Here is a 26,400-nt window from a genome sequence, read left to right as displayed (position 1 = left end):
TAGCATATGACCAAACATGGATTTTTTTTTTTTAAGTGAGGCTGATGCCAGGTAGGTTTTTATTATATTTAGAAAAAAAAAACGTAACTTGAAATAAAAGTAAGTCATTCAAAATAAATAAGAATTAAAAAAAAAAAACACCCAATAACTCTTTAGTGGTAGCATTTGAACTCACCACCCCAGTTTTAATATAACCAAGATACTGGAAAGCAGAGCATAAAGTTGTGCCCATCAAGGCAATGCAGGTGATGGAGCCCAGGGCTCCTTGATTCTTCTTGCTGGGTTCTCCTGTGTAATAATCATGAATATTAACAACTCATTTAACAATCCAGGCAAAGCCCAAGCGAGAAACTATACATACACGGTAACACTTCCCAGAGCTAGAAAAAATAAAAAGGGAGAATACACATCCAACTAGATTACTGGTTCATTATAAATGGAGATAATTCAGGAACAGCCAGATGGAAGAGATACCTAGGCAAGGTATGGGGATAGGGCCCAGAGCTTCCATGGCCCCTCAGGCACGCCCCTCGCCTAGCCCCTCCACATGCTTGCCAACCACAAAGCTCCAAAGATGATTTTCTTCTCTCCCAAATTTCGGAAGACCTCCTTAGCTCCCAGTTATCTAGAACAATCCCTGTTCTCTTCAGATCAGCCAATTGTCACTGCTCTCTCAAAATTTGCCAAATTATGGACAAACCCATAGAAACAAGGTCAGATGAGATAAACAGGTTCACCTCTCTGCCAACCATTTCTGTAATATAATTAGCCACGGCCTTGAAGAACCCATAATATTATCAAGTGGGGAAAAGGGAAAGGTCAGTACCAGATGGGCTGCGAAATTGTCATAATTTCTAAATTTGGAAATTATTTTCAAAGAAAAAATACATAAAAAGATATCTGTTATTATGGGGGAAAATAGAAAAAGGGATAAGAGTTATTTCATGTGCTATGGACTCAGAAGCACAGGAAGGCAGTACATGGTAGCAATTATTTCCTTATCTTACTAACATAAGAAAGTATGAATATACAGTAATGAGACTGAGGTAGCAAGTTACACATGACAGTCGTTCTGATTATCTTACGGTAACCAAGTATGGCTAATGTTGCTCTAAAGGATGGGAAAATGAATTAGTTATTTAAGAAGAACTAGAAAGCACGTACTTGAATGAGCTCATAGCATGTTGAGGGAGACAGAAACATAGACATATAAGCAACCATAATGATATAGAGTCAGTGTATTAACAGATGTATACTTAAGCTACTTACACTGATGATATATCCCAAAGAGAACAAGGTAGAACTTCAAGAAAACTCTGAAAATAATGTTTTACTTAAAGGAAAAAATATGCAACGAAGGCCTGTCCTTTTAAAAGGATTGAAAGGTAACACAGTATTAGGTTACAATAGTTTTTTCCATTTTGTTTTATAAGTAAAACATTACGGGTTAAATGAAGCTAATCTTTAACCTCTCACTTTATAATCCTACAAAGAAGACTGTTGTTTAAATAATATATTTCAGAACAACAACAACAACAACAAAAACAAAGAAGCAAACACGTTGGGTTGGATTCTTGCTTTTCTAAAACGAAACGCCCTTGATTATTATTTGTATGTATTCATTTCTTCAGCTGTATGTGTAGAGACTTGGAATTCATGTGAACTGCAATGAAGAAAGAATATTCTAAACTAACAAACTCTTCTGTACGCTATGCTTTATTTTAGTATTGGCGGGTTTTGATGTGTTTCACCACAAAGGCACATACGTATCAAAAAATAAAAATAGGTTTTAAAGCAAGAAAACAATTCATAGAATTCAAGCAGTCATTCGAAATAACCTTGTCTTTGTGGAGAGATGTCATTAAGCCTCAGAACACCCCTTTCTTCACTGGATTATTAGATTAACATGGATCCGCCTCACTTACATGTTGCCATCACTAAAACTTGAGAACTCTACAGATTTATGAACTCCTAAGAGATTATAAAGATTTTCTACCTTGTAGGGAATGGTAGGAAACAATGCATTTCATGGTCTTACAATACGCTTTATAAAAGTAATATGATCTCAGACCACTTTACAGACGATGACTGTGCTCTTTAAGTATCTTGCATCAAATGAGATTCCTTTTTCTCAATTCCCATAACTTTTATACACAATGTTCTGACACCTGGAGAAAATTTCTATATATCAAATTCAGATGGTCTGTCCATCAACTGGTCAAAACTGCCACCTACTGGTCAGTCTTCAAATCTATTTTTCCCTTCACCCAAGCATTGCTTTACCATGATCAGATCCCTTCCTTCAAAATGGTAAAGATCAATTACAACAACCAGACATAAAGCAATTATCCTTTTAACAACATTCACCATCTCTAAGGTGAACCAAAAATACCAAATTATACAAACCTGCCAATAAAATCATCCCTTTTCCCAGCGTCTTTGTCCCAGGCAGTGATATCAATGATTCCGCCTCTTTCCTCATACAGATGAAAATCAAATTGTTCCCTCCACTGAGGATTCAAAGTTTTTGGCATAATCTGGAAAACAAAAAAAAAAGTAATTGTTGTCTCATAAATACCAGTCTTTGAAAAAATTTTAACTCGAGGCATTATATCAAAATTAAGGTGCTATCTAGAAAAGCATGTGTGAGATTTGAACAAAAGCTTCCAGAAATGATGGAAATGAGTCATTAGATGTCTAGCATCTTTAATGCATATCATCTGAAGGAACCCTCGAGGATATGTCCTAAAAACCAAAGGGCACCTCTTCGTCATCTTGAATAAGAGATGAAATGTATGAATTATACAGAAGAGGCAAATAGTCTATAAGTGAAATAGCTCACTCAAATACTAGCATTTATTTTACATAACTGGTTATGCACAAAGACATAACTCGCAGTCTGTCATCTCATAATAAAAAGAGATGTGGATTCCCAGGTTTTTTTTTTTTTCCCTTACTCCCCTCATACGTGGGAATTCTGAGCTGAATACGTGGAAAAAAAAAAAAAAAACCCAGACAAGGAAGTTGTATGGGGGCAGGAAGAAACAGCAAGTAACTTTGGGGTGGTCAGGCAAACATTTATGTTAGAATTATAGCATTGATGTTTCATCCCCATTTTATATCTGGAGAAACTGAGACCTAGAGTTTAAGTGACCGACGTTCTAATATCTAGACTCTAACTCTTTGATTAGAGCCTCAGGTCTCTTTCCCCAAAACAATATGCCAAAAAGTGTTTGTGACTTAATACAAGTGTGTGTGTATAATCTTTATGTTGCAAATACAAAAAAAAGATACCTTATCCAAAGTGAAATTTTGTAACTTCAAGTATTCAGATAAGACACCTGGTAGAACCAATGAATAAAGTGACCCATGTTGATGTGCTTTGAGATTTCATTCACCATTGGGTTAAACAACATTCATATTTGTTTCCCTATTCTTTCTTTTTAGCAGGAGGGCATGCGGTGGTCTTTTCTCTTTTAAATGGATAAGAGACAGATCTTCAGATGTAAAGACTTTGAAAGCAATGAAGTATGTTATGTGCAAAGGTAATACAAATGAATCACAATTTTTAAAGTTCATAATCTGAAATTAATCAGCAATATATCATGAAAGAAAGAGCAAAGAGAGACACGTGTCCATAGCTGGGTTTCATATTTCATACCTAAAGAGCAGAACTATAAAAATAAGTAATGTTTTAAGCCTACCAGAACATGGAAATGATGTTAATTGATAAAGGACAAGATAGAAGTGGTCATAGGTACCTATTTTTGGAATCAGTTTCTTTAAAATATGTTATTAAGTCCACGGCAGAAAAAAAAAGATGGCACTAGATGGATCCTATGATAATTCAAAACTCTCATTATTGGGCTCAGATGCTCTTCTATGGTATTTTGGGGAATGGTCTGTCTTACTTATTTGGCCATTAAGAGCCTAATTTTTCAGTTCTCTTTTTAAGGATTGTCTTCCCTATATGATTTCCTTCGGGTCAGAAGTGGTACCTTTCCTTTCCATGTGGTCACTCAGTCAGCCTGCGAGCAGTTCTCACTGCCTGCTAATGAATCAGCTCTGTGATATTTCTAACTACCTAGTTACTGATGAAAACTTCCTGTGCCAGAAGGAACCTAGGCAGGCTATTCATCAAAAGTTCTTACGTTGGATGTGGAGAAAGGGGAACCCTCTTACATTGTTGGTGGGAATGCAAGCTGGTACAGCCACTTTGGAAAACAGTATGGAGGTTCCTCAAAAAGTTAAAAATAGAGCTACCCTATGACCCAGCAATTGCACTATTGGGTATTTACCCCAAAGATACAGATGTAGTGAAAAGAAGGACCACGTGCACCCCAATGTTCATAGCAGCAATGTCCACAATAGCTGCGTAAGGAGCTGAGATGCCCTTCAACAGACGAAGGGATAAAGAAGATGTGGTTCATATATACAATGGAATATTACTCAGCCATCAGAAGATATGAATGCCTATTATTTGCATCAACATGGATGGAACTGGAGGGGATCATGGTTAGTGAAATAAGTCAAGCAGAGAAAGATAATTATCATACAGTTTCACTCATATGTGGAACATAATGAATAGCATGGAGGACATTAGGGGAAAGAAGGGAAAACTGAAGGGGGGGAAATCAGAGGGGGAGAAGAACCATGAGAGACTATGGACTCCAGAAAACCTCTGAGGGTTTCAGAGGGGAGGGGGGGTGGGGGGATGGGTTAGCCAGGTGATGGATGTCAAGGAGGGCACATGTTGTAATGAGCACTGGGTGTTATATGCAAATAATGAATCATGGAACACTACATCAAAAACTAATGATGTACTGTATGGTGACTAACATAATAAAAAAGAAGTTCTTGAAAATGATAATGTCAAAGCGAAGATATTCCCAACAAAGTGGAATGTGATTTTTAATAAAGACAGATATGATGAGTTGTCCCAAGCAATAAATACGAGCTATAGAAGCTGACCACTTAGGAGGTTGTATTTGTTTTTGCTGTGGTTTTTCAGTTTTTTAAAAGTTTTTATTTATTTGTATAAGTAACCTCTACACCCAACGTGGGGCTCAAACTCATGACGCCAAGATTGAGAGTCGCATGCTCTTCCGACTGAGCCAGACAGGGCCCCCCAAAAAGGTTGTATTTGAATACAACACAGATAAGACATGTGTCCCAAATAGAACTATGACCACTATGACCTTTACTAATTATTACTTCTAACAATAATATAATACTAATATGATTATCTAATATATTATTACTACTAATGTAACTGTTATTACACAATATACTTATTATTACTGCTGCTAGTCTTCTTTCTACTACTACTATTTATTGAGTATTTATTATGGATGAGGCAGTATTCCGAGCTTTTGATATGCATAACATATATTTATTCAATCTTCTCAATAACTTTATTAGGTAGGTATTATTTTATTTTTTTAATATATTTTTTAAAGATTTTATTTATTTATTTGTCAGAGAGAGAGAGTGCGCACAAGCAGGGGGAGCAGCAGGCAGAGGGAGAAGGAGGCTCCTTGCTGAGCAAGGAGTCTGATGTGGAACTTGATCCCAGGACCCTGGGATCATGACCTGAGCCAAAGCCAGATGCTTAACCATCTGAGCCACCCAGGTGTCCCTAGGCATTATTTTAATTCTCATTTTTACAGATGGGGAGATGGGGCAAGGTCACAGCGCACATTAAGTACGAAATGCAACAATACAGCTATTGGTCTCGTTTGCTGACCTCATGTTTGAAAGAAGTTCTGTTAAGCATTTAAAAAAGTATCTAGTGTTTTCATCTCCCAAAGCATGGCCATTAACCAACCACTGCCTTCCAAATACGGACAGGAACACAAAAGAGATATGGTTACCTTGCTCTTGTACTTCTGATGCCCAAGCCGGAACTTCACATAGGGGTCACTCAATCCATTTGAATCCATTGCCTTGAGGTCTCGTCCCTCAATCAACGTGATGCTGACTATTCCTCTCCAAAGCTGTGATTTTCTGTGTACGTCTGAGAGACGTAAACTTTGGGTCTGAAACTTTTGGTAAAGGAAAACAGAGTTAGCCTCTTGAGTTTTAAACGAAAACACCTCATTTGGCATTACCCTTTCTCCTGTTATAATTTTTTGAAAATAAAACAAAGTACGCAGTTAAAATTAAAAAATAAACGTATTTTACAGATTATTTGTTAATTATAAAAACATCAATAAATGTGAAATTATCATCTGGTAAATTTAAGGTTGTCATTTAAAAGAGGTGAACGCTCGAAATAACGTTTAGTTTTCCAACTCTTAAGAATCACTAGATGTGGATACTTCAAGAATATCAGAGAACATTTGCCTATGTGTCAAATATGCCAGTGTCAAAATAAGTAAAAAATAAATAACTACCAAAGGCCCCATCCATACTGTGATATTTAATTTTTAATTAGTTATGGTTTTTGAAGATCTTTTTTTCATGTTAAAAGTTGGTTTTAGTAATGGGTTTTAGTTGTAAGATTAGTTACGAGTTCTGTGCAGACAAAGAACTTTTTCATTGTTACATTAGGAGACAACGGAGTTTCAGCTCACTAGAGAAGGTGCTGTAGAATAGAAAACGAAATCAATATACCCATCTGAGGTGTCTTGCTTATACTGAAACTTGCATCACAAACTTTAAAAATTACATATGTGATTTATATTGGCAGGTATGTTTCTGAACTTACTTCTCATTCTAATTCTTGAACATGTTCCTTAATGATTTTTACTATGCTCAATTCTAAATTACAATATTCAAGCTAGTGAACAAAGTCACAATTTTTGAAAATTAGGAAGCCTACCAGAAATGGCTGTATAATCTCTTTGAACTAAACAGCACATACAACAAATCAAAGTAGCTAAAATGTTGAAACCTTCTCGATTTGGATTCAGAACCAAGGAGTACTGTAAAAATGGCTGTTTCCTTCATACTGTCAAGCATGTTTTCTTCACTTACAGTCATTTCATGAAGAAATTCAACATGTCTGTCCACCTCAAAGGGCTCCATTTCTAAATTATACATTGACTCGACTTTCGGCCTAATTCCGTCTACATTAACATTATAAAATTATAGCCTATTTTGTGTAACTCCCCCTCTCATTTTGAATCTCTGCTTTTTTTTTTCCTTACCACACTAATGCCGTACCCATTTTTATCTATCATTATCAAAAGTAATGCATTTCAGGTTGCTTTTATTAGGAGAATAAGAACTACATTCTTCAAAAGACAATACTCTTTATATTTGAACATTTTAATGGAAATCTTTCTAAATCACATCGCCTAGTTGCTTGCCTTGTGACCAGCAAATTTTGCACAACATTGCCTGGTCTCTGCCTTATTAATATCAACACAGGACTGCACCTACATACCCCACACCACTGTGAGCTCCGAGGGCAGCATTCAAGCGTGTGCTGGGGTGCCCCGGACTTTCATGGGGCACCTGTAACTTCCACAGGACGCCATGGCCCACTTCAGCTAGAGTCCCTCCACTGTCTTCTGTTGTACACATTGACTTTCTGAATTGGCTTTTGTTTGAACCAAGGATTTCTCAGATTAAAAAAGTTTATTGCACCAAGTGAACTTGAAGGGGTTCTAAGATTTCATGCTACTTATTAATATATAATGCAATAGATAGCAGTGTATTTTTATTCATTTTGTTATTTATCTATCTATCTAACCACTTCTGCAGCTGCTGAGAGTGCCTCTAACTATAGACTCTAGAGAAACAGATGCTAAACTTTGGGTCTGAACTTTTGGTTAAGGAATACGAGTGGCAAAGAAGGAAAGAAGTGAATTTTTGTAAATAGGAAGAAACAATTATCTTAGCAAAGGCCAAGGAGTTAATAACAACCAACTTACATAGAGCTGTACAATTTCAAAGTACATATGTGTGTGTTATATCACTTGATTTCCACTAAAACCCTCTGAGGTACGAAGAGAAGCCCCGCTATTTCCATTTTAATAATGAGGAATTTGAGGCTCAGTGTGGTTTGGGCTAATAGATGTTGGATGTGTGACTACAACCTAGTATTTCTGACCTTTATTCCTGAGCTGCTCCCAGTATTGGTCTTTGGGTAGACACTCTCTCCTAAGTTTAAAAGGAATCATGATTTAAGTACAATGTTCCTAATGTTCCTATGATGTTTCAGGGAGGTGTGTTGTTATATTTGAGATGACATTCCAGTCTAGATTTTCCTGCATGGTTAATATGTGAAATCACCTTCTACTTTTCTCTTGTAGGAGCACATGCATTCATACTTACAAGATTTCAGCTTGCTGATGGATATACTTAATAACATTTTTTAGGCACTCTGGAAGTAGAAGTCATACATGGCACTCAGTCACATTATACCTGGGTACAATCTAGGCTATGTGGCACCTTCAATTAGCAATGCTAAGTTAGCTTCTCCAATGGTACCATGTCTAAAACCCTTCCTAGCTTGCCCCTCCCCCCTTTTCATTTCTCACATGAGAACAGGAACTTTACTTATAGAGTGGGAAGGAGAAAGAAAGCTTTCTGTGGGATCCTTCATGCTTTACAGAAACAAAATGAACTTCATGGAGGCTTTACCTACTGCCATTTTTTACAAAATGCTTTTCTATAACCTGGAAGAACATTCCTAAAATAAGTTGGAAAGCCAAGGGAGAGAAAGAGGGGGAATACTGTTTCACACAGACAGGGTTAATGAATGTGGGAATTAAGATGATCTGCATAAAAGGTTAACAGGGAAAAGGAGAGGAGGTCCCAAAGGCATAACAACAAGATACCATTTTAAAAGGAATGTTCCCTTCTCCAATATTTTTATTTGTTAAAAATGATACTTTTCTAAAAAGAATCTCCACAAGGGGCACCTGGGTGGCTCAGTCGGTTAAGCATCTGCCTTCGGCTCAGGTCATGATCCCAGGGTCCTGGGATCAAGCCCCATATCGGGATTCCTGCTCAGCGGGAAGCCTGCTTCTCCCTCTCCCTCCGCCCACCCCCCACTTGTGCTCTTTCTCTCTCAAATAAATAAATAAATAAAAATCTTTTTTAAAAAAGAAGCTCCATAATTCTTTTGTAATTTGATTAATGCATAGTCATTAAATAGATAAATATTTTGTCTAATTATAAAGAATAGGAACTTGAAATAAAATTATAAGGTAAAGGGAGAAGATAGAAACTTATACCACCAATACTCAGAGAGACAATGACTTAACATAAGGACCCACTTGCATCTTTCTAGGAATTTCTGACTATGTGACTTGGGCATGTTGCTCCCTCTCTGGGCCTCAGTTTTCTTTCTTTTTTTTTTTCCTTTTTAAAGATTTTATTTATTTATTTATTTATTTATTTATTTATTTATAGAGAGAGANNTTATTTATCAGAGAGAGAGAGAGAGAGCACAAGCAGTGGGGAGGGGCAGGCAGAGGCGGCAGCAGACTCCCCACTAAGCAAGGAACCCAATATGGGACTCAATACCATGACTCTGGGATCATGACCTGAGCTGAAGGCAGATGCTTAACCGACTGAACCACCCAGGTGTCCCTGGGCCTCAGTGTTCTTACCTATGATTCTCTAGACTGTACTGCAGAGCTCCAAGTGTACTAAGGGCACAATTCTGGGGGGGGGGGGGGTAAAAGGGTGGCTAAGGGTGTCTGGGGGAAGGAGGCCTGAATAGAAACCAGTATATTCCATAAACAGAAAAGATTTAACCTACTTAAGATAGACATTTATCACTTTTATTAATTTTTTAAACCACAGTTTTGGGGAGCTCATTGAAGGAATGGTGACAAATGGAATTCCACAATTACGAAAAAAAAAGAAACTTTGAAAACAACTAGCATTTATGCTCTTCAAGATACTTGCTGAGTCACTTGCTGCTCTGTTTAAAGTTTCCTTCCTCTGTGTAGTCAAGTTCTCAAAGTGTAGGCCACACACCAATGGCATCAGTGTCACCTGAGAGCTGGCTAGAAATTCAAATTCTTTAGCGGCACCCCAGACCAACAGGATCAGAAGCTCTGGTTTACTCAGCCCTCACTCAAGGTCGTTTCGAAGAATACTCCAGGGTGTGAACCCCTGCTTTAAAGTTCTAAGGGTCATAGGCACTGGTCTTCTTCTATATTCTGATTACTATAATTGTGAACATTATCCATTCTCTTGCATAGATACCATATATGCTAATTAAAGTCTTTTAGTCCTGTTTCTAAATTTACCGATTAGGAAACCAGGTTAGTCTGGATGTTTGGAGAATTTAAAGAGAGAATCAGGGGCCTACTGCAAAATGTGTGAAGTTCTTTTATTATTTCTTTCCTTTAGGGGTTTTTTTTTTTCCTCATAGGATGTACTTAAATAATATATATTAATTGAAGTACTGATAATTAGTCATTCAAAAATTGCTTATTGAGCACCTAAATGGAAAGGAGTGTTAGATCCAAGAAATCCCTCAGTAAAATTAACGTATGAGAGCTGGGATTTAGTTATATGAGGTAATGTTTTCAATTATGTTCTTGTTGAAACAGAATTCTGTTTGAGGAAAGAAATGAGAAAAAAGAAGAAACAAAAACAACCTAGCTTCAAAGCGAAGAACCAACACTACAAAAGGAAGAAATAACCTTTGAACTTTTAAAGGAGTAATTCCCAAATTTTAGTGGGCAATTCGTTGAGATCAATGGGCCGTCCTGGATGGGATGCTGTTCTCGCGCAGCTACGCCTGTATTTCCAGCGTGCGCCCCACGTGATCCGCACGCACGCCCAAGTTTGAGATTATTCTGGTGAGGAATATTCATTCAAGTTCAGACTTCTCAAGACGACCAAGACACCAGGTATCACTGCCAATTTGAAATTCTGGGGCAATTAGTCCATGACCTGTATCGTTAGTACGATTTTAGAATGGGTGAGTTGGCATCCCAAGGAGAACATTAGTTTATGTATATTATTCCTTGAAAAGGAATTCAAGATTCAATTCCTCTTCATATGTATAAAAGAGGTTAGGAGAGGGAATAGGTTTGCAGAACAGTAAATCAGCCATAGAGTTCCCAGTTCATGCAAGCTCAGAAGGAATAAACGGACTGAACGATCGGACTTACTTGTGCATTTTGGGAATAAGTACTCTGAAACTCTGCTCTGCAGAAGCCCAGGACGGGAAGAGCAGGCCTGCCGCACGTCTGGATGGAGATAAACGATCAGAGCTGTACGGGAAAGCTTTGTGCCCCTATCAACACCTCATTCCAATCAGTATTTAACATTACTTTTCAAAAACCCATTATTTGAAAAAAAAAAAAAAAAGGTATTGGCTCCCCAAGTCACTGTCAGAAAATGTCTTCTAGCATGATGAAGATAAAAGCCAATGCAATAATACAATTTCCGGCCACCATTTTCTACAGTGGCCAAATACCACAGTGGTCAGGAAAAAAAAAAAAAAAGGACAGAGATTACACGGAAATGGACACTGCTGGAGTGTTTCAGGTTTTCGCTCATAAGCATGGTAGCAAAAAGAAACACAGGAAGAGAAATCATGCAAAGAGTCATTTCCCCAAGACTACTGCTTCAGAATATTTAGGACACTGTTTCCAACGTCAAAAAAGTAGTAAGATCCCACAAGATACACGTTACATGGATAGGTGACAACTGTGATCACGTTAACTGCAACCCACACGCGAATCTTCTGTAATGACTAAAGAGATATCTCTAAAGTAACAGAAATTTTGCCCCATGTAATTTGCCTCATTTTCTCTTTGTTGCCCTTGTGCCTGAGAAAACAGCCAAAAAGTCCCTTTGTCTCTAGGATTGAGAGCAGAAAGATATGGATTCAGAGAGACCCAGCTGAACAAGAAATACAGGAAGGAAATAATCATGATAAGCTCAAAGTTTGTATTAAATGACTACTAGAGCAGCTAGACAGTTTCCAAACAATGGTGTCATCATGAGCCGAGAACATCAGCAGAAGGGTTAGATTTGGCCAATCTGAAAGACAGGTTAGATCATACGCTAAGAAATAAGCATGTATCGAGCAACTAACAGTGCTAGGGTTTTCATACTCCAGTGTTTTTCATAACAGGCATTTTTAAGGTAAAGAAACTGAGGCACAGAGAAGATAAATACCCTACTCAAAGCCAAATGGTTAGTGATTGGTAAGGCTGAGATTTGAATCTACGGTTGCTGATACTTAACTGATCGTTTCCCCCAGTATATCTCATGCTCTGGACAAAGCCTAAGAAGTTCATAGTACAAAAACAAAAAAGGAAATCACTGGTACAGGATTCATTGAAATACTTTGACTCCTGTTTAGGTAAAATATATCCATGGGTATCAATTATGGAGAAAGTCTAATCAGGGGCTTGGAGGAAGCAAAAGTTGGCAGGTGGTAATAACTCTAGCATACATTGTTCAGTAGAGCATAGAGTTAACTGTGCTCCATCATGAATTATTGTCTAACATCTATTAATAAGGTGGTGAAGTTGTAGAATCTCATAAGTAAATTGAGAACACTTCTGTATTTCAATTCTGGTTATTAAAGTTTATTTATTCAATTCCTTGAAAAGAAAGAACTGGATCACTAATAGAAGGAGGTATCCTATTATTCTAGATCCTGATTAAAAAACAGATCAAAACCAAACAAATCTATCTAGATTTAACATGTGGCTAAAAACTACCCGGTCACATTAATCTTCTCCCTGATATGTGCAAATAATCCTTGGCTTCTGTTATCTTGGATTTTATTACCTGTATACAACCTAATCCTTCCAAATGAGACGCAGACCCTGTGAAACTGAAGTGAAAGACATCACTGTAGCTTTACAATAGCTGTGTGTGGAGTCAGCTCACCTCTATTTTCAGCACAGAGGTGCACATGCTTTTATTTAATCAAATGATCCACGAGACACTACAAAGAGATAATGACAGCCTAGAATGGCTGTTTTGTGCTGCAAAGCCTGGAGCATGGAGCAATTACTAGCTCAATCCCAGGCACAGGCATGTTCTATCTTTTCCTTTGCCTGCCGAGTATTCTAGCGAATTGCACCTGGGTGATGAAGTCCAACAAGTAGATTTGTTCTACGGTCCATCCACCCTCTCAAAGCAGGATTGCCTTTACAGAAAACCCTCCCAGGGCTTTGTCCAGCCTAGTTTAAAGTGCCTTATGTAATAATAAGGCTTCGATCCTTTTTTTCTTAGAAGATGATTCACGGCACTATAATCCTTAGAGAAATTCTCCTGGTTTTTATCCTTAAACTTTCTTTCTTATTTCTGTTGCTTCTTGAAACAACTTACAGTGTCAGGACGGTATTTATGTTTACTTCAGATGTTTTAGCTACCATCTCTAAACTTATCTGTGGCCAAATAAAAGTTCTTAAGCTTTTACGATGTTTGCTCAAATTATATACTAGCAGAAAATCATCATATATGTTGTAATCTTATTGGTTTGCTCAAATAATGTATTGGTTTCCATCAATGATGTAAAGAAATAATGAGTCCTGGGTTTGACTTACGCTTTTTCATTTAAGACTTTTAATTAAATGTTACAAATACATTGTTTTCTGAGGTTCTTACTTTCCTACCTAAAGACATAAATAATACCTCCACTTTTCTTGGATGTATGTCACATATGGTTGAGTTGTTCAGAACGTAAGCACTCCAGCACAGGATAACATTCTTGTTTGATAGAACGAATACTTCTCCTTGGTCTGCAGGGTCTTCCTTCAACCACACTTTGATTTGACCCAACCCTAAGATGGTGCTCTGACATAATTCCTAACCATTCTGTATTCTGTGCACTCGCTTTGGCCCATTTCATATTATGATTCATTTCTCCATTTATCTATATTACGTATCTTGGTATAGCCTAGCCTTCTCCACTTAAACAATCTTAACTTTTCTCTTTAATTCACTATAGTGTTCTCATAACATGGTTTGTCCAATTAACTCTTAGTCATGAAAATCTAAATGTCTAGTCAATGGAGTTAACTGGGAAAAACTTAAATGTACTAAATATTTGAAGCAATAGCACTAAGTTACCATCCTTTAATGGGAAGTTAAAAATATTCAATGAAATTCTGACTTAGGGTAAACCAAGTGGGTTCAGATAACATTTATTGCTTTCATGAGAAAGGGTAATTACCATACCCACTGTGTAATGTTTTGTGTCCTAAAATATCATGTTTTGATGAATTATAAATGTCATGCCTTTGGAAAATTAGAATATTGCTGTATCACTTCAGTCTTTTCTTTCTATTATCTTACTCTCAAGAAAATTAAGATCTACCAAGTAGCCCTGACATTTATTAAGCAAGTTCTCACCAGGATTCAGTTTCACTTGGTGTAATTCAGTCGCTGTCTCCAGGACACATGTATTGCTCCTTATAAATAAACTGATAAAAACTCACAAAGCACACATATGCACCTCATGTAAGATTGTATCTGAACTGTTTAGATTTTCTGCATATCTGAAAATGTCTACGAAAACCTCTCTTCATCCACATCTCCCCTAAAAGTTAATCACAGTATATTACCTGGGCAAAGAGCAACGAGGTCGGTTATGAGAGTGACGTTTGATTGTGAATATGAAGGACCATACTTATCCAAGGTAGACGGGATCACTGATTTTCTGATTCTGTAAGATGGGATCTCAAACATAGCAACACCACGGCCCTTAAACACATCCATCAGTGGGTTAAGGAGCTGTGGGGGAGAAGGGTTACATAATGCAAGAAGAACCTGGAAGGGGGTCAGTGAAGAAAAACTAAGGGAAGGGTTCTATTTCTACATCACATCTGTATTCATCATTGACCCGAAAAGGAACTCAGTTGCTTTAAACAACTGTGATGTTCATAGAAAGAAAAATATTGGTCCTGATCCATCATCTCATTTTCAGGTACATCATAGCATCACTTCTCTGGGCCTTAGTTTCCTCAGTGATAAAATAAATGACCCCTAGAGGTTCTGCCTTTATGACTCACTTTGTTAGTTACTCAACAGATGCTCAGAAGACATTAGACCACTGCACCTCAAATACAAAAATGTTATATTTTAAATTTGTGTATTTCTTATTCTAAAATGAGACAGTTCAAGAGATTGACAAAGGTTAGTAAAGAATATTTAAGGATTAAAAAAGGAATATTTAAGGATGAACACAACCAAATGGAAAGTACTGGTACATGGAATACTAATTTGGAAGTAGCAAAGTGGAAAGATGTTGAAAGAATCATTGGAAGGAAAACCCTTAAAAATTATTACTTATACAATTGATCCTGGTAGTAAAGCTTCATTCATGTGATCAGTTTTCACACTGGCTGCATATAGAACAAATTCAACACAGAACACTCCTGAACTCAGCTCTCTTGGCTAAGAAGTATACTGCAGGAATTCACCGTATTTACGGGTCTCAAGAAAACAGAGACTGAATTTTTGCCAAAAGCCAAATTCCACTTAAGGTAATGTGACAATTCAAAAGCAGTCACTCTATGTTTTCACGGATAATGCAGGAACATATCAAAGAAATTATTATTTAAGCAAAGACACAGAATAACATCAGTGAAGGCAGCCATCAGTAGACTGAAAGGAAATGAAGATGCTATAATAATTAAAATAAGCCCTGCCAACAAAAGGCTGCCTCCCCCCCCCCAAAAAAAAGTGTGTGTGGAGGGAGCATAGGATGAAGAGAGGTGGTTTATACTGGCTCGATGCATGACTTAACCTAGTGCCGGCCAGTCTGCTTAAAAGACACTGCAACAAATCTTAAAGTTCTGAAGGGAAAGGTGGTTTTCAGTCATGAGCAGTTTCAGAGCCAAGGAAAGAAAACGGCAAGGCCCTACGAATGCAGCATTTTCACTGCAGTATCTATTGCTAGGTAATCATGTACCAAGTGTGAATTTTCAAAGAAAGAAGGAAACTCTTGGCAAACTAGTAAGTGCATTTGTAATAATCCGTGCTGTGCATTCTGCAGAATTAGAGCAGAGCAAACAGGATGAGAGAGCTCGTTATGTGTAAGTCTTGAAAGAGTAAATAACATTAAATTGCAATGGCATTTAAAACAAAATCTCTGTAGAATTTTCACTTTTTTCTTTATTTAAGTCAAAAGCAGAGTTGCTGTTTTCTAATTCATAAGTTTTTTTTTTTTTCCTTCTCCAAGAAAGAACACTGATTATCTAGTATGTACATAGTATAAGATCACTGGAATGGAAGTAAATTTTTCTCAAACAGATGGAGTAGATTTTACAAGAAGGGAAATAAGAAACTGAATGGACCCTCTAGATAGCACCATCATCTCCCTGGAAGGACTGTGGGCCTCTAGCTGGCAAGAATTTGGGATAAACGTGGTCCCACAAGGAACTGACTTCAAAGCAACATGTTCAGTATATGCAGTTCTCAGTTTTTACACATGAAGAAATGAAAGAGTCACCCACATGGCTTGGAATAAAGGTTAATAAAGAGGCCAATTGACCACATTTTTCTGAGCGCCTCTTTTAAAAAGTGAATTTCCTATTCCATATTTAACTCTCAAAATTACTATTCAAAACCTAAATCAAGAATATTAACATAAAGGATTTAGACATTACCCTCCAAAAGAAAGACTTCACAGAGAAATAAGATCCAACCACTTCATTTTCTGAGAGATCCTAAAAACAAACAAATATTTAGCTACATTTTGAGGTGTTTTTTAAGAATACTTAATTAGCCCAACAAAAATCCAAATGAACAAAACCCGAGAGTTATATATCCTAAGGATACTTTCAATGTTTATAAACTGTTAGTTTTCTTCCCTTGAGCAAATTAAAGTTTTTTGTCTTATTCCTATCCGGTATCAATGGTAATAAGTTTAGAAAGGATTCTTTCTGTTATTTTTAAAGAATCTACTTACCTCTTTATTCTTAAATTATTGATTATTACATCTCAAGGTCTAATGCTTTATTTTAGAAAGTAGGACTGTTCAAACACACTTTTAAGATTCTGAAGGAAGTCAGATAATATCTTCCTTTTAACAGAACAAGTTAACACCACAGACCTTCAGAGCATTTTTAAAGAATGACAGTAGAAATCTTATTTATAAACACACACCTAGTCAAATTTGGTTTAATGCCTTATTAAAAACTTCCTAGTTTTATGACAGAATATAGAATATAGATAATACAAGTTAACTTGAGCTCCGCAAAAATAATTTTGACGAGAAATGAATACTGAGCACAGTGGCAACTGGGCTGAAAACAAAGTCACAGATTCATGTTGGATATTTTGTCACTAATCTTCCAGCTTCATAAAGTGAAACCATTTCGACTTTAGGAAATCAAAACCATAGTTGCTCACTTTTAAAAAGAACATTTGCATTACACACATCCTTTACACTTGAACGTTTAGCATCCTGTCTCTGGGTGTCAGTTATGGTAAAGTTATAGAAAACTGACAGTAATGGGGCAGTATTAACTGTGGACACTGTGATGCAGAGAATGAAGTTTTGTAACTTCTTTGATTATTCCATGATTTTGTGTTAGCAGCTAAATGGTGGACCAGCACCTCACATGATGCCTATTGCATGGTAGGTGCTCAATAAATAATTTGTTGATTGTTAGTCTCTGGGAGTTTCGTTTGGTTAGGTACAGATATTCCTTCCAAGCATGATACCAAAAATCATATCAGGAAATAATAGTGAACTAAAATATTTAGGGCGTGCAGCAAGTTGAATAATCTAAATTTAGAACTAGAAATACATCAGAGATCATCTATACAATCTACCTGTTGTTTTTTGTTTTTACATGAAATCTATTTATCATCTAAATTAATATCACTTTCCCAAGTTCCCTGCATAGGGTTTGGTCAGGTAGCGTGGCTAATGTCAGAGGTGACTGGGAAAAAGTCCGGAGTTTAAGACCTCATTTTACATTTACATATAACTACAGAGTTATAATTCATTTACATTTACAGCTATGGTTCTCATCTGTCACACTTAGCATACTGTCATATCAGCACCAAAAAAAAAAAAAAAAAAACCACTAGTCTCTTAAAAAACACATTTACATTTGGACATTGGGGCATGAACCTTAGATGGAATGATTGCAGTCTTTTTAGATGCTGAACATCGTTTAACTAGAAAAATCTCATTCTAGCTTTTACACAAGATGTGTGTTTTTCTTTTTGTATTGCCCATTCTCTCCTTACTTTGGTTTCCAACTCTTCTGTAATTAAGCAGCATGTTTAGCAACATGTGGAAAAAATTTAAAGTGTCATATTAAAGACACTGAAGTCTTGGAGTCTCCTTACACAAATAATTTCCCCAGAGCCAATAACACAAGTTATACAACTAACAGTGAGTTTTATCTTAATGTAAAATGTATTAAGGCAACTTAAATGGATGTGACAGTATTGGCTGTAGACTCAAGACAGTTATAACAAATAATATGACCCTTAAATATTTAAAAGTCTTGTTAATTCATTTAAAGTGTAGGTGGTCTAAAGTGACTAATATTGAAACTGTACCAATTCCATACTTCCCATTCTTCCTCAAATGAATACAGAGGTTAATGACCTAATTATGTGACTAGCATGCAAAGAGCAAGAGGAGACTGATGATTGTGTGTGTGTGGGGGGGAGTTTTAGTGATCAAGATTTAGAACTTAGGTTTCTCTGTTAAAATTTGAGAAACAAAAATATTAGCCACATTTGGATCCACTGAAGTCCCTAGGCTGTGCTTTCTATGCCATATTTAATTACTCCTGTCATTATTCATCAACTAAAATTTATATTTCATTTTACAACCCACATTCTCATGTAAATTTAGGCCTTTATTTCAAATGGAACAACTTAATTTTCCTGTGGACCTTTATGCCATTTATTGTCTTGATGAATATAAAATCCACAGCAGATGAGGCAAGGCTTTCCTTTCATGTGAGTTTCTAATAATAACAACGACAATAATAAGACACCTGGCATTATGATAAAGAGTTCTAAAAAAAAAAAAGTGATTTTATTTTGAGGGCAAGAAAAACCAAATAAACTGTGAATTTCAGAGAAGACCAGTTTTCAATCATGATTGTAGATGTTTAGTTATACTTCAGTCTCCATCGAGACAAGAGGTTGATAAGTGAGGGAAAGTACCATTTTAAAAGTGCTAAAATTAAAAAGTAAGAGCAAAAGGAAGCAAAACACAAAAAAACAGAGGCATCAAATTAATAAGGGAAAATTACTGAAGTTAACCTGATTATTGAATGGCTGACTATTTCTGTTGAGACTCTGAATTTATGAAAGTAGCAAGATCCATTGATAATATCTTATTTAAATCTACTTTTTGCCTCTAAAACACCAATATACACCAAGAACATATATCCTCAAAGATCAAAAATCCTACTATGAATCTAAAAAGTAACAAGATTTTAAATTTAAAAACCTAAAAGATATACTTTTTTCCCAGAGAAATAAAACTAAAGGACAGTTCATTCTTTCTTAACAAAATGAATACAATGTTTTTCAGTCTCCTATTTAAATAAATCATAAAAACCTTTAAGGACTTTGTCATCAGACGAACAAGGATTGGCTACTAAACTTCAATTAGTAGTGATATTTTTTATTAGCCTTAATGTGTACAGGCCTTTAAACATTTTGCATGTTATTATAATTCAGCAATTCTTCAATACTCAAACACTCACCACAGATTTGAAGCCTGAGATTCAAATGTGAAGGTCAAGCCAGGTATCACTCACATTACACAACATATTTTAATAGGTGCACAATTTCCTTTTGTCAATAACTCTTCAGGCATTTATGAGGTTAAAAGTAAATAAATCCTTAAGTAAATAATTTTCGTAGGCTTTGCTGGTCTGACTGCAATCACTGTTTATCAAAGTTATGGCTCTTAGATGCTCCCATCAAGTTGAATATGCCTGCTGATCGTTATATAACTGAAAACAGGGGCATGAAGTGAGTAGAAATTGCGCTGAAATGCTATTTTCCTGTTTTCTTGGTTACTCAAATTGGTGTTCATATCATTTATACTCATTAAACACAAATATGATTCCCTCTGTAACTCCAACTGTCCATCTAAATATTTCTGACAAGGGAGAGACAATCTCAGCTCCCCAGAGGACATGCCCTGTAACTGAAGTCTGGCCTTGCTTTGTCTTTCATTTTCCTAGAAATTTTAACTTAAATCTTTTTTTTGTGAGTTGGGGTGTACATATAAGCACATGCATATATGCGTGTATACTGCTGTCAACCAGGGCTTCGAAAGCAGAATCTTCACAAAATTATGATTTATTTTCATTGTGGATATTTAGGGGCTTTAAAGCCAATAAATCTCCTACAAGTCACATTCGATTGAACGTATATATCCATATATCACATATATACATATATATGTTAGATATATTTGATGTCTATTATATATACAAATGTATATCTTTGAATTAGGAGGCCATATAATCTTGCAAACCAACCCTCAGCTCCATTATCCTGGAGCCGAGTTGTATTGGTTCCCGCCCTTTGATCAGTCCAGAAAGGAGCTTGGGAAATTGTCAGCTCACTGGGTAACACAGATGAGCAATGTGAAGGCCAGTCAACGACCCACAATTAAACATCTTGGAGCTAGCATGCTGGTGTCATGGCATTCACGCTCTGCTTGAGATTACGTGTTGTCCTTTCACTTTGTGCCGACTCATCCAGATTTGCTCCCTCAAGGACCCACAACATTTTAAAAATTCAATGAGTGGTCAAATAAACGTAAAACCACTGTTACAGCTAATCCCTGTAGTTATGAATTATAATATATAAAAATGTATGATATTTTATACCTATGGGGAAATACTGTCAAAACAGCAAGAGAAAGAATTATCTCAACATAAAGCTTAACTGTGGCTCCATGTATTTTTGGGGATAATAAAATATTTATTGGCATTATGATATCTCTATTTTAAATAAACTCACTACAAATTTTAGGAGTTTAGCTGATTGAGGTAAAAATCATCTCTTATAGTAGAAATGTTCGTGCTATTTGTCCTTTGCTGCATTTTGGAATCTCAGAAGCCTTAATTATGAGATTGACTTGACAGCATTCCCAAGTAACACAGATTTGGAAGTATAAACAGTGGTAGGAATTTCTAAAAGAATTATATATTCCCTTTGAAAATATGTAAACATCTAATTTTTTCAAAGATTTTTGCATAATAATTTGAATTGAGACACCAGAGAAAAGCCATTTGGGTGACTCACATTTGAAAGAGTCAATGACCAAGAAAGTTCGCACATTTTGCAGGTTTTAAAAAATCATCTATTTATTATCAGGATATGAGGTCTTTAGAGAAAGAACCTGATAATTGTTAAATAATGACTTTTTTCACTATGTCAGACTGACTGTGTGAGATACTTAAAAATGCGTTAATCTGCTTCTCTAGCATTTCTTAAATTAAAGCACTTAGAGGTTTTCACTGATGCATTTTTAACGTGTCACCCAAGGTGTCAGGTTTAACTACGCCCTGCAGACTCAGAGTTGAAAGTGTTCTCTAGTTTAAATTAACAATATCCTTGCCAAAGTCTTATTAAAAATTGCTTCATTCACCAGTGAATAGTGTTTTATAGTTCATTAAAATTATGCTAAGTGATTATAATAAAATCTTTATAAAAAAGATATATTACTAAAAAAATAAGCCATCAGGTAACAGAAGATATGCTAATGAGACATGATCACATAGTCCATATTATATTATTCAAAGGATGAACTCTTCTTAAAACATTTCTAAACTGTTATTGTTGGGAATATGAGTTGCAGTGTGTATATCTTTATATTATCACAACGGTTATGTCTCATATAATTAAAGTGATTTACTGAAAGCACATAAGTTTATTATCACACTCATCAATAAACTAATTCTTTTCCATTAAAACACACACACACACACACACAATATAGTATAAAATAATTTCTGCTTACTGTCTGTCTGATAGAGGCAATTATTTCATTATTTTTTCTATTTTTTGTCTGACCCCAAAAAATTTATTCACAAAACACATATACATCTTCTCTTCTGAGCTCATGAAACTTTCTTGTTGAATAATTTAACCTTAGAATAAATTATCAATGATAAGCTTCTTCTAAAGAATAAAATATTGCAATAATTCAAAGCATTACCGTTTCTCTGCCAAAATGCATTTTGTCACGTAAGTAGAACTCTTTGACTAGGTTAATTATTCAGTTGCCCAAGTTTAGGGAGACACTGATCCCTTTCTTCTTAAAATAACATTTTTCTTTAACAGCTGAATGTGGGGCAGGATTACCAATGTGCAGCATGGAAAGTAAGCTTGTGGAAAACCAGAAGGAGAGTTTTAAAGGATGTTATCATCCCCAGAAGAGGAGATGATGGAATTCATAATTATTTACTGGTTAACATACCATTCAAATATAGCATGTATTTTATACATTCTTGCTTCTCAGATGTAAATGCAGGTATATTTCTTTTCCTACTTGTCATTGGATGGTAACACAATTACTCCAAATGATACATTAAGTCAGTCCTGAACAGCAGTTATAATTCCCTGCCTTCAAGTTGGCTATTCAGCTCTTGTTTTCAGTAGTACATACTATCCTGCTTTATAAGAATGCCACAAGTCATATAATTTCCATGGAAAGAGTCGATTATTGGCAAGATGATGAAAATGATGAACAGATATTTAAGTAATGGGAAACGCCATGAGCTGATTCACTTGTATACCAGGGAGATGTGCATATTTAAAAAATAACTATGTCGGGGCGCCTGGGTGGCTCAGTCGTTAAGCGTCTGCTTTCGGCTCAGGGCGTGATCCCGGTGTTATGGGATCGAGCCCCACATCAGGCTCCTCCGCTATGAGCCTGCTTCTTCCTCTCCCACTCCCCCTGCTTGTGTTCCCTCTCTCGCTGGCTGTCTCTCTCTCTGTCAAATAAATAAATAAAATCTTTTTTAAAAAAAATAACTATGTCAACTTAGCTCTCCCTCTCTATGGTTATGTCACTCCTGAAAACAAAAGAAAACAAGAAGAGGAAGAAAAACTCCATCCTAGAGAGACTATCTAGCAATGTTAACTGTCTATTTAATTCTTTGCCACAAAGTTCATAATTCTCGGACTTTATAATCACCATTGGTACTCACAGACAGGCTTCATATCAAAGCCTGGCTACAGAAAAGCAGGAGACCTCATTCTCATAAATCAAGATTCCAAAGATGAAAATTACCTGTTTATATGAAAAATACACCTTTGACTTTGTGGACAGTTGTATCAAATATAAAATACCTATATTTAAATGTAATGCAAATAAATTATGTCCTTTTTCCAAAAACAGAAGAGGAAAAAAATTTAGACACAAGGACCTTTAAGGGTAAGATTGAAATAATTAGAAAAGGGATACATTTCCATAAAATAGTAACATAGTAATACACAATGCTACACAGTATAGTCACTCATCCCTTAGTTTCTCCAGAAGCACAATTTGCTTGAACATCATCCTTCTTCCTTTAATCCCTGGAGGATGGAACTGGGGAAGCGGTTTCATTGTGTGTGAAGGATGGCAGACTATGTGGTCATTGAAGTTACAAACTTTCCCCAGATTTTGAATCTGACACTCTGTTCTTATCACACTAATATGGATGAATACAGCAAGTGTTTTAGGGAACAGTAACGATTTGAATGAATTACCAGGTGTTTAGTATGTTCTCATAGAAAAACACCAAATGAGTGGACTGATTTTCCTTTACTCACCATTCAATATCCCTACTAAATTTTATACAAGTGAAAATCCCTTAGGCCAAAAACCCAGACATATTACCATATGAACTAAAAATAATCTTCCAAGTATCCCAGTAAGTGCCGAGCTAGACACCCGGAATTCTGTATCTTCAATGGTGAGCCAGAAAGATGTACCAGTCTAAATGTACAAATGGCTTATTAATAATAAATTAAAACTTTAAGAATTTTAGATGTAAAGATAGTGCTGAACAGATGTTTATTATTCATTTTAATTTTTTTGTAGACCAAATGAAAAGATGTGGATTTATGTACTTAATTTATCATTAAAATTAAATTTAAATATGAATTAAATAAATTATTTAAAAAGAATCTTTATATTTATTCTTCCTTTTATACTACAATAAAATGGATCGTTCATACTAATTAATACTAAATACTATATAATATCCTGCTCTAACATTACATCTTAACTACATCTGGAAGAGAAAATATTGATATCTATTAATGTCATATCATTTTTATACAGGTATGTCATAATATAGACACAGAATGAGGGAAGCCAAATTACATGACTTTTAAAAAATACATACTTTTCATATAATACTAATTTTGAAATACAATTACAAAGAAAAATATGTAATACAAACATGAACAGTGCAAATATTTCTTTTTGAAATGTTCAAGACTTTTTGAAACTTTATTTTGGTTGATAAAAAACACAGTGAGCACCAAGTAAGAAATACTCAGCAACTTTCTCTAATAAATGCTTTTCACTTTATTAAAATTTAAAGGTGATTTTTAATGTGGCCCTGACCTTTTTGTGAGCCAAGTTATCTTTCAGTCATTAATACTATAAGAATTGAGAAGAAACTGTACAGTAAGAAACACTTGTTAAAGCAAATTAAGAATTATCATAAATACAAAAACATTTTGATGTATTTTCTTAATTCACAGTAATAAAAATGACAAAATTAAAGAAAATTTTAAGTAATAGCATGATTCAATTGGAATGGGAAAAAAAAAAGATTGTCATGTTCCAGGGTCTAAAAAAATTACTCACTATTAAAAATGAGTACTGACTTTTTAAATAGAAATTTGAACAAAGATCTTTACAAATAAAATCCCTTTATTTCAAGGACTTTACATATAAAAGTCAGTTTCATCTTGGTATTTGTTTGTGTCCAAGAGTGATATTGCCACTGAACAAATGAGAAGCTTAATTTATGTCTTATATATTTTACAAGTTATAAGAAGAGTCAGGTCTTTGTAAGTTACAGGAACCATAAACTCCTCTCACTCCCAAGAGCTAGTATTTCTCGAAGTGGGAAGAGGCCATGCTGGAAAACTCTTCTCATTACAGACTCTAAAGATGTAGCACTAGAAGGATTTTGAGTTTAGAAAACCTCAGACTCAATTTTCAGTGAACAAAGACAGAGAGTTACATGAATTTTCCTTCTCTCTGGAGTGGTCTCTCCCCTAACCCGACCATTTTATTCCTGATCTGGAGCAAAGACATTTTCTAGACCCTGTGGCACACACAACAGAACCAGATGCTGAGGATGATGCTGAGAAGGGACCAGGCAATAGCAAGAGGGTGATATGGATGTGAGTGATCAGTGTGATTTCTAGTTACTTAAGAAGCATCACATGATTTGATTGAAGTTTATGGGCAAAAAATAACAAGAGTGATGAAATCCTATAGTACAGTTGGAAGAGGTGTGAAAGAGATTTGGAAATGCAGCTGATAGTTCTTCTCAACAAGAAAAGCTGAAAGATCACATGCTAAGCCATTACCTTACTTGATCTTTTCCAGCTCTTCCTCATTAGCATTGTCTGTAAACGAAATAAAGCATTTTCATTATCTTATCACTCAAGTACAGAATAGGGAAGCCAGTGGTTTTCCAGAGGAAGCTTAACATTTAAACAGCAGTTTCCAGCAACGAGTATACAAGACAAAACTTGTTTATCACATACACACCGCTAGAAGAAGCACCTTTAACATTCAAGCAGTCTTTCTGGTGAGAGTTCATTTGCTTTATTCTTTTGTAGAGAGAAATGAGACAGTATTCTTAAATAGAATGGAAATTTTGAGATATCTTAATTATCGGTTGGGAAAAAAGAAACCTATTGAGTCTCATGATTGGCAATTGTTCCCTTTGGAACAATTTCCCTTTGGTGGTGGAGGCTGAGGATGTACGATGACTTTACCAGGTAACTTTTCTCTTCAAACATGTTCAAAAGTCTGTCGTTTTGGTGGCATCTTAGAAATATCTCTGCTTCCATTTAATCTTTAACTATATTGGGGTCTACAAATGCTTTCAGTTGTGAAAAATGCTATATTAGTCAATCTTCCCGCTAAATATGTTCAGCCATAACATGTCCTTTAAATCAGTGTTCTCTGTGTGTTTCATAGTAAGAAGTAATTATGGCTACAAGTTTTATTTAAGGCTAATGGAGATCTTTAATGAGTGCCCAAGATCAGTGGTCTCTTGTATGAAGTAAGTCATAAAAATCCAAAGATCTTTTATTTACTCTCCAGTTTTAAATTTTTCTCAGTGAACAACGAGGTATTAACTTCCTGATTAACCTCTTTACCCTTTCTTATCTTTAAGGCCGATGAAGTGGAGCATAGGGAATATTTGGAGCAAAGAATATAGCTCATAGAAATGCTTGTCATATTTGTACATCAAGGAAGCATACTGGTGC

The 26,400-nt window shown here is 35.7% G+C and overlaps 1 protein-coding gene across 11 annotated transcripts in view; it reads right to left on the bottom strand.

Annotated features, from left to right (window-relative positions):
• MCTP1 (multiple C2 and transmembrane domain containing 1) overlaps positions 1-26,400 on the bottom strand; it is a 506,242-nt gene that overhangs the window by 192,070 nt on the left and 287,772 nt on the right. For 5 of the 11 annotated variants that reach the window (XM_040622086.1, XM_040622080.1, XM_040622081.1 and 2 more), the window contains exons 6-10: positions 25,489-25,527; positions 16,554-16,613; positions 11,088-11,165; positions 5,874-6,044; positions 2,407-2,537 (exon numbers count right to left, since the gene is read on the bottom strand). In XM_040622086.1, coding sequence (XP_040478020.1) covers positions 2,407-2,537; positions 5,874-6,044; positions 11,088-11,165; positions 16,554-16,613; positions 25,489-25,527 — 479 coding nt within the window. The remainder of the gene's footprint in view (positions 1-2,406; positions 2,538-5,873; positions 6,045-11,087; positions 11,166-16,553; positions 16,614-25,488; positions 25,528-26,400) is intronic. The other 6 variants (XM_040622087.1, XM_040622085.1, XM_040622083.1 and 3 more) reach the window with 3 other exon arrangements.

This window comes from Ursus maritimus, unplaced genomic scaffold (genome assembly GCF_017311325.1).
Source record: "Ursus maritimus isolate PB19 unplaced genomic scaffold, ASM1731132v1 scaffold_5, whole genome shotgun sequence".
In the NCBI taxonomy this organism is placed as follows: domain Eukaryota; kingdom Metazoa; phylum Chordata; class Mammalia; order Carnivora; family Ursidae; genus Ursus; species Ursus maritimus.
The sequence above is the reverse complement of the archived record's forward strand: the minus strand, read 5'-3'. Positions and strand labels throughout refer to the sequence as shown.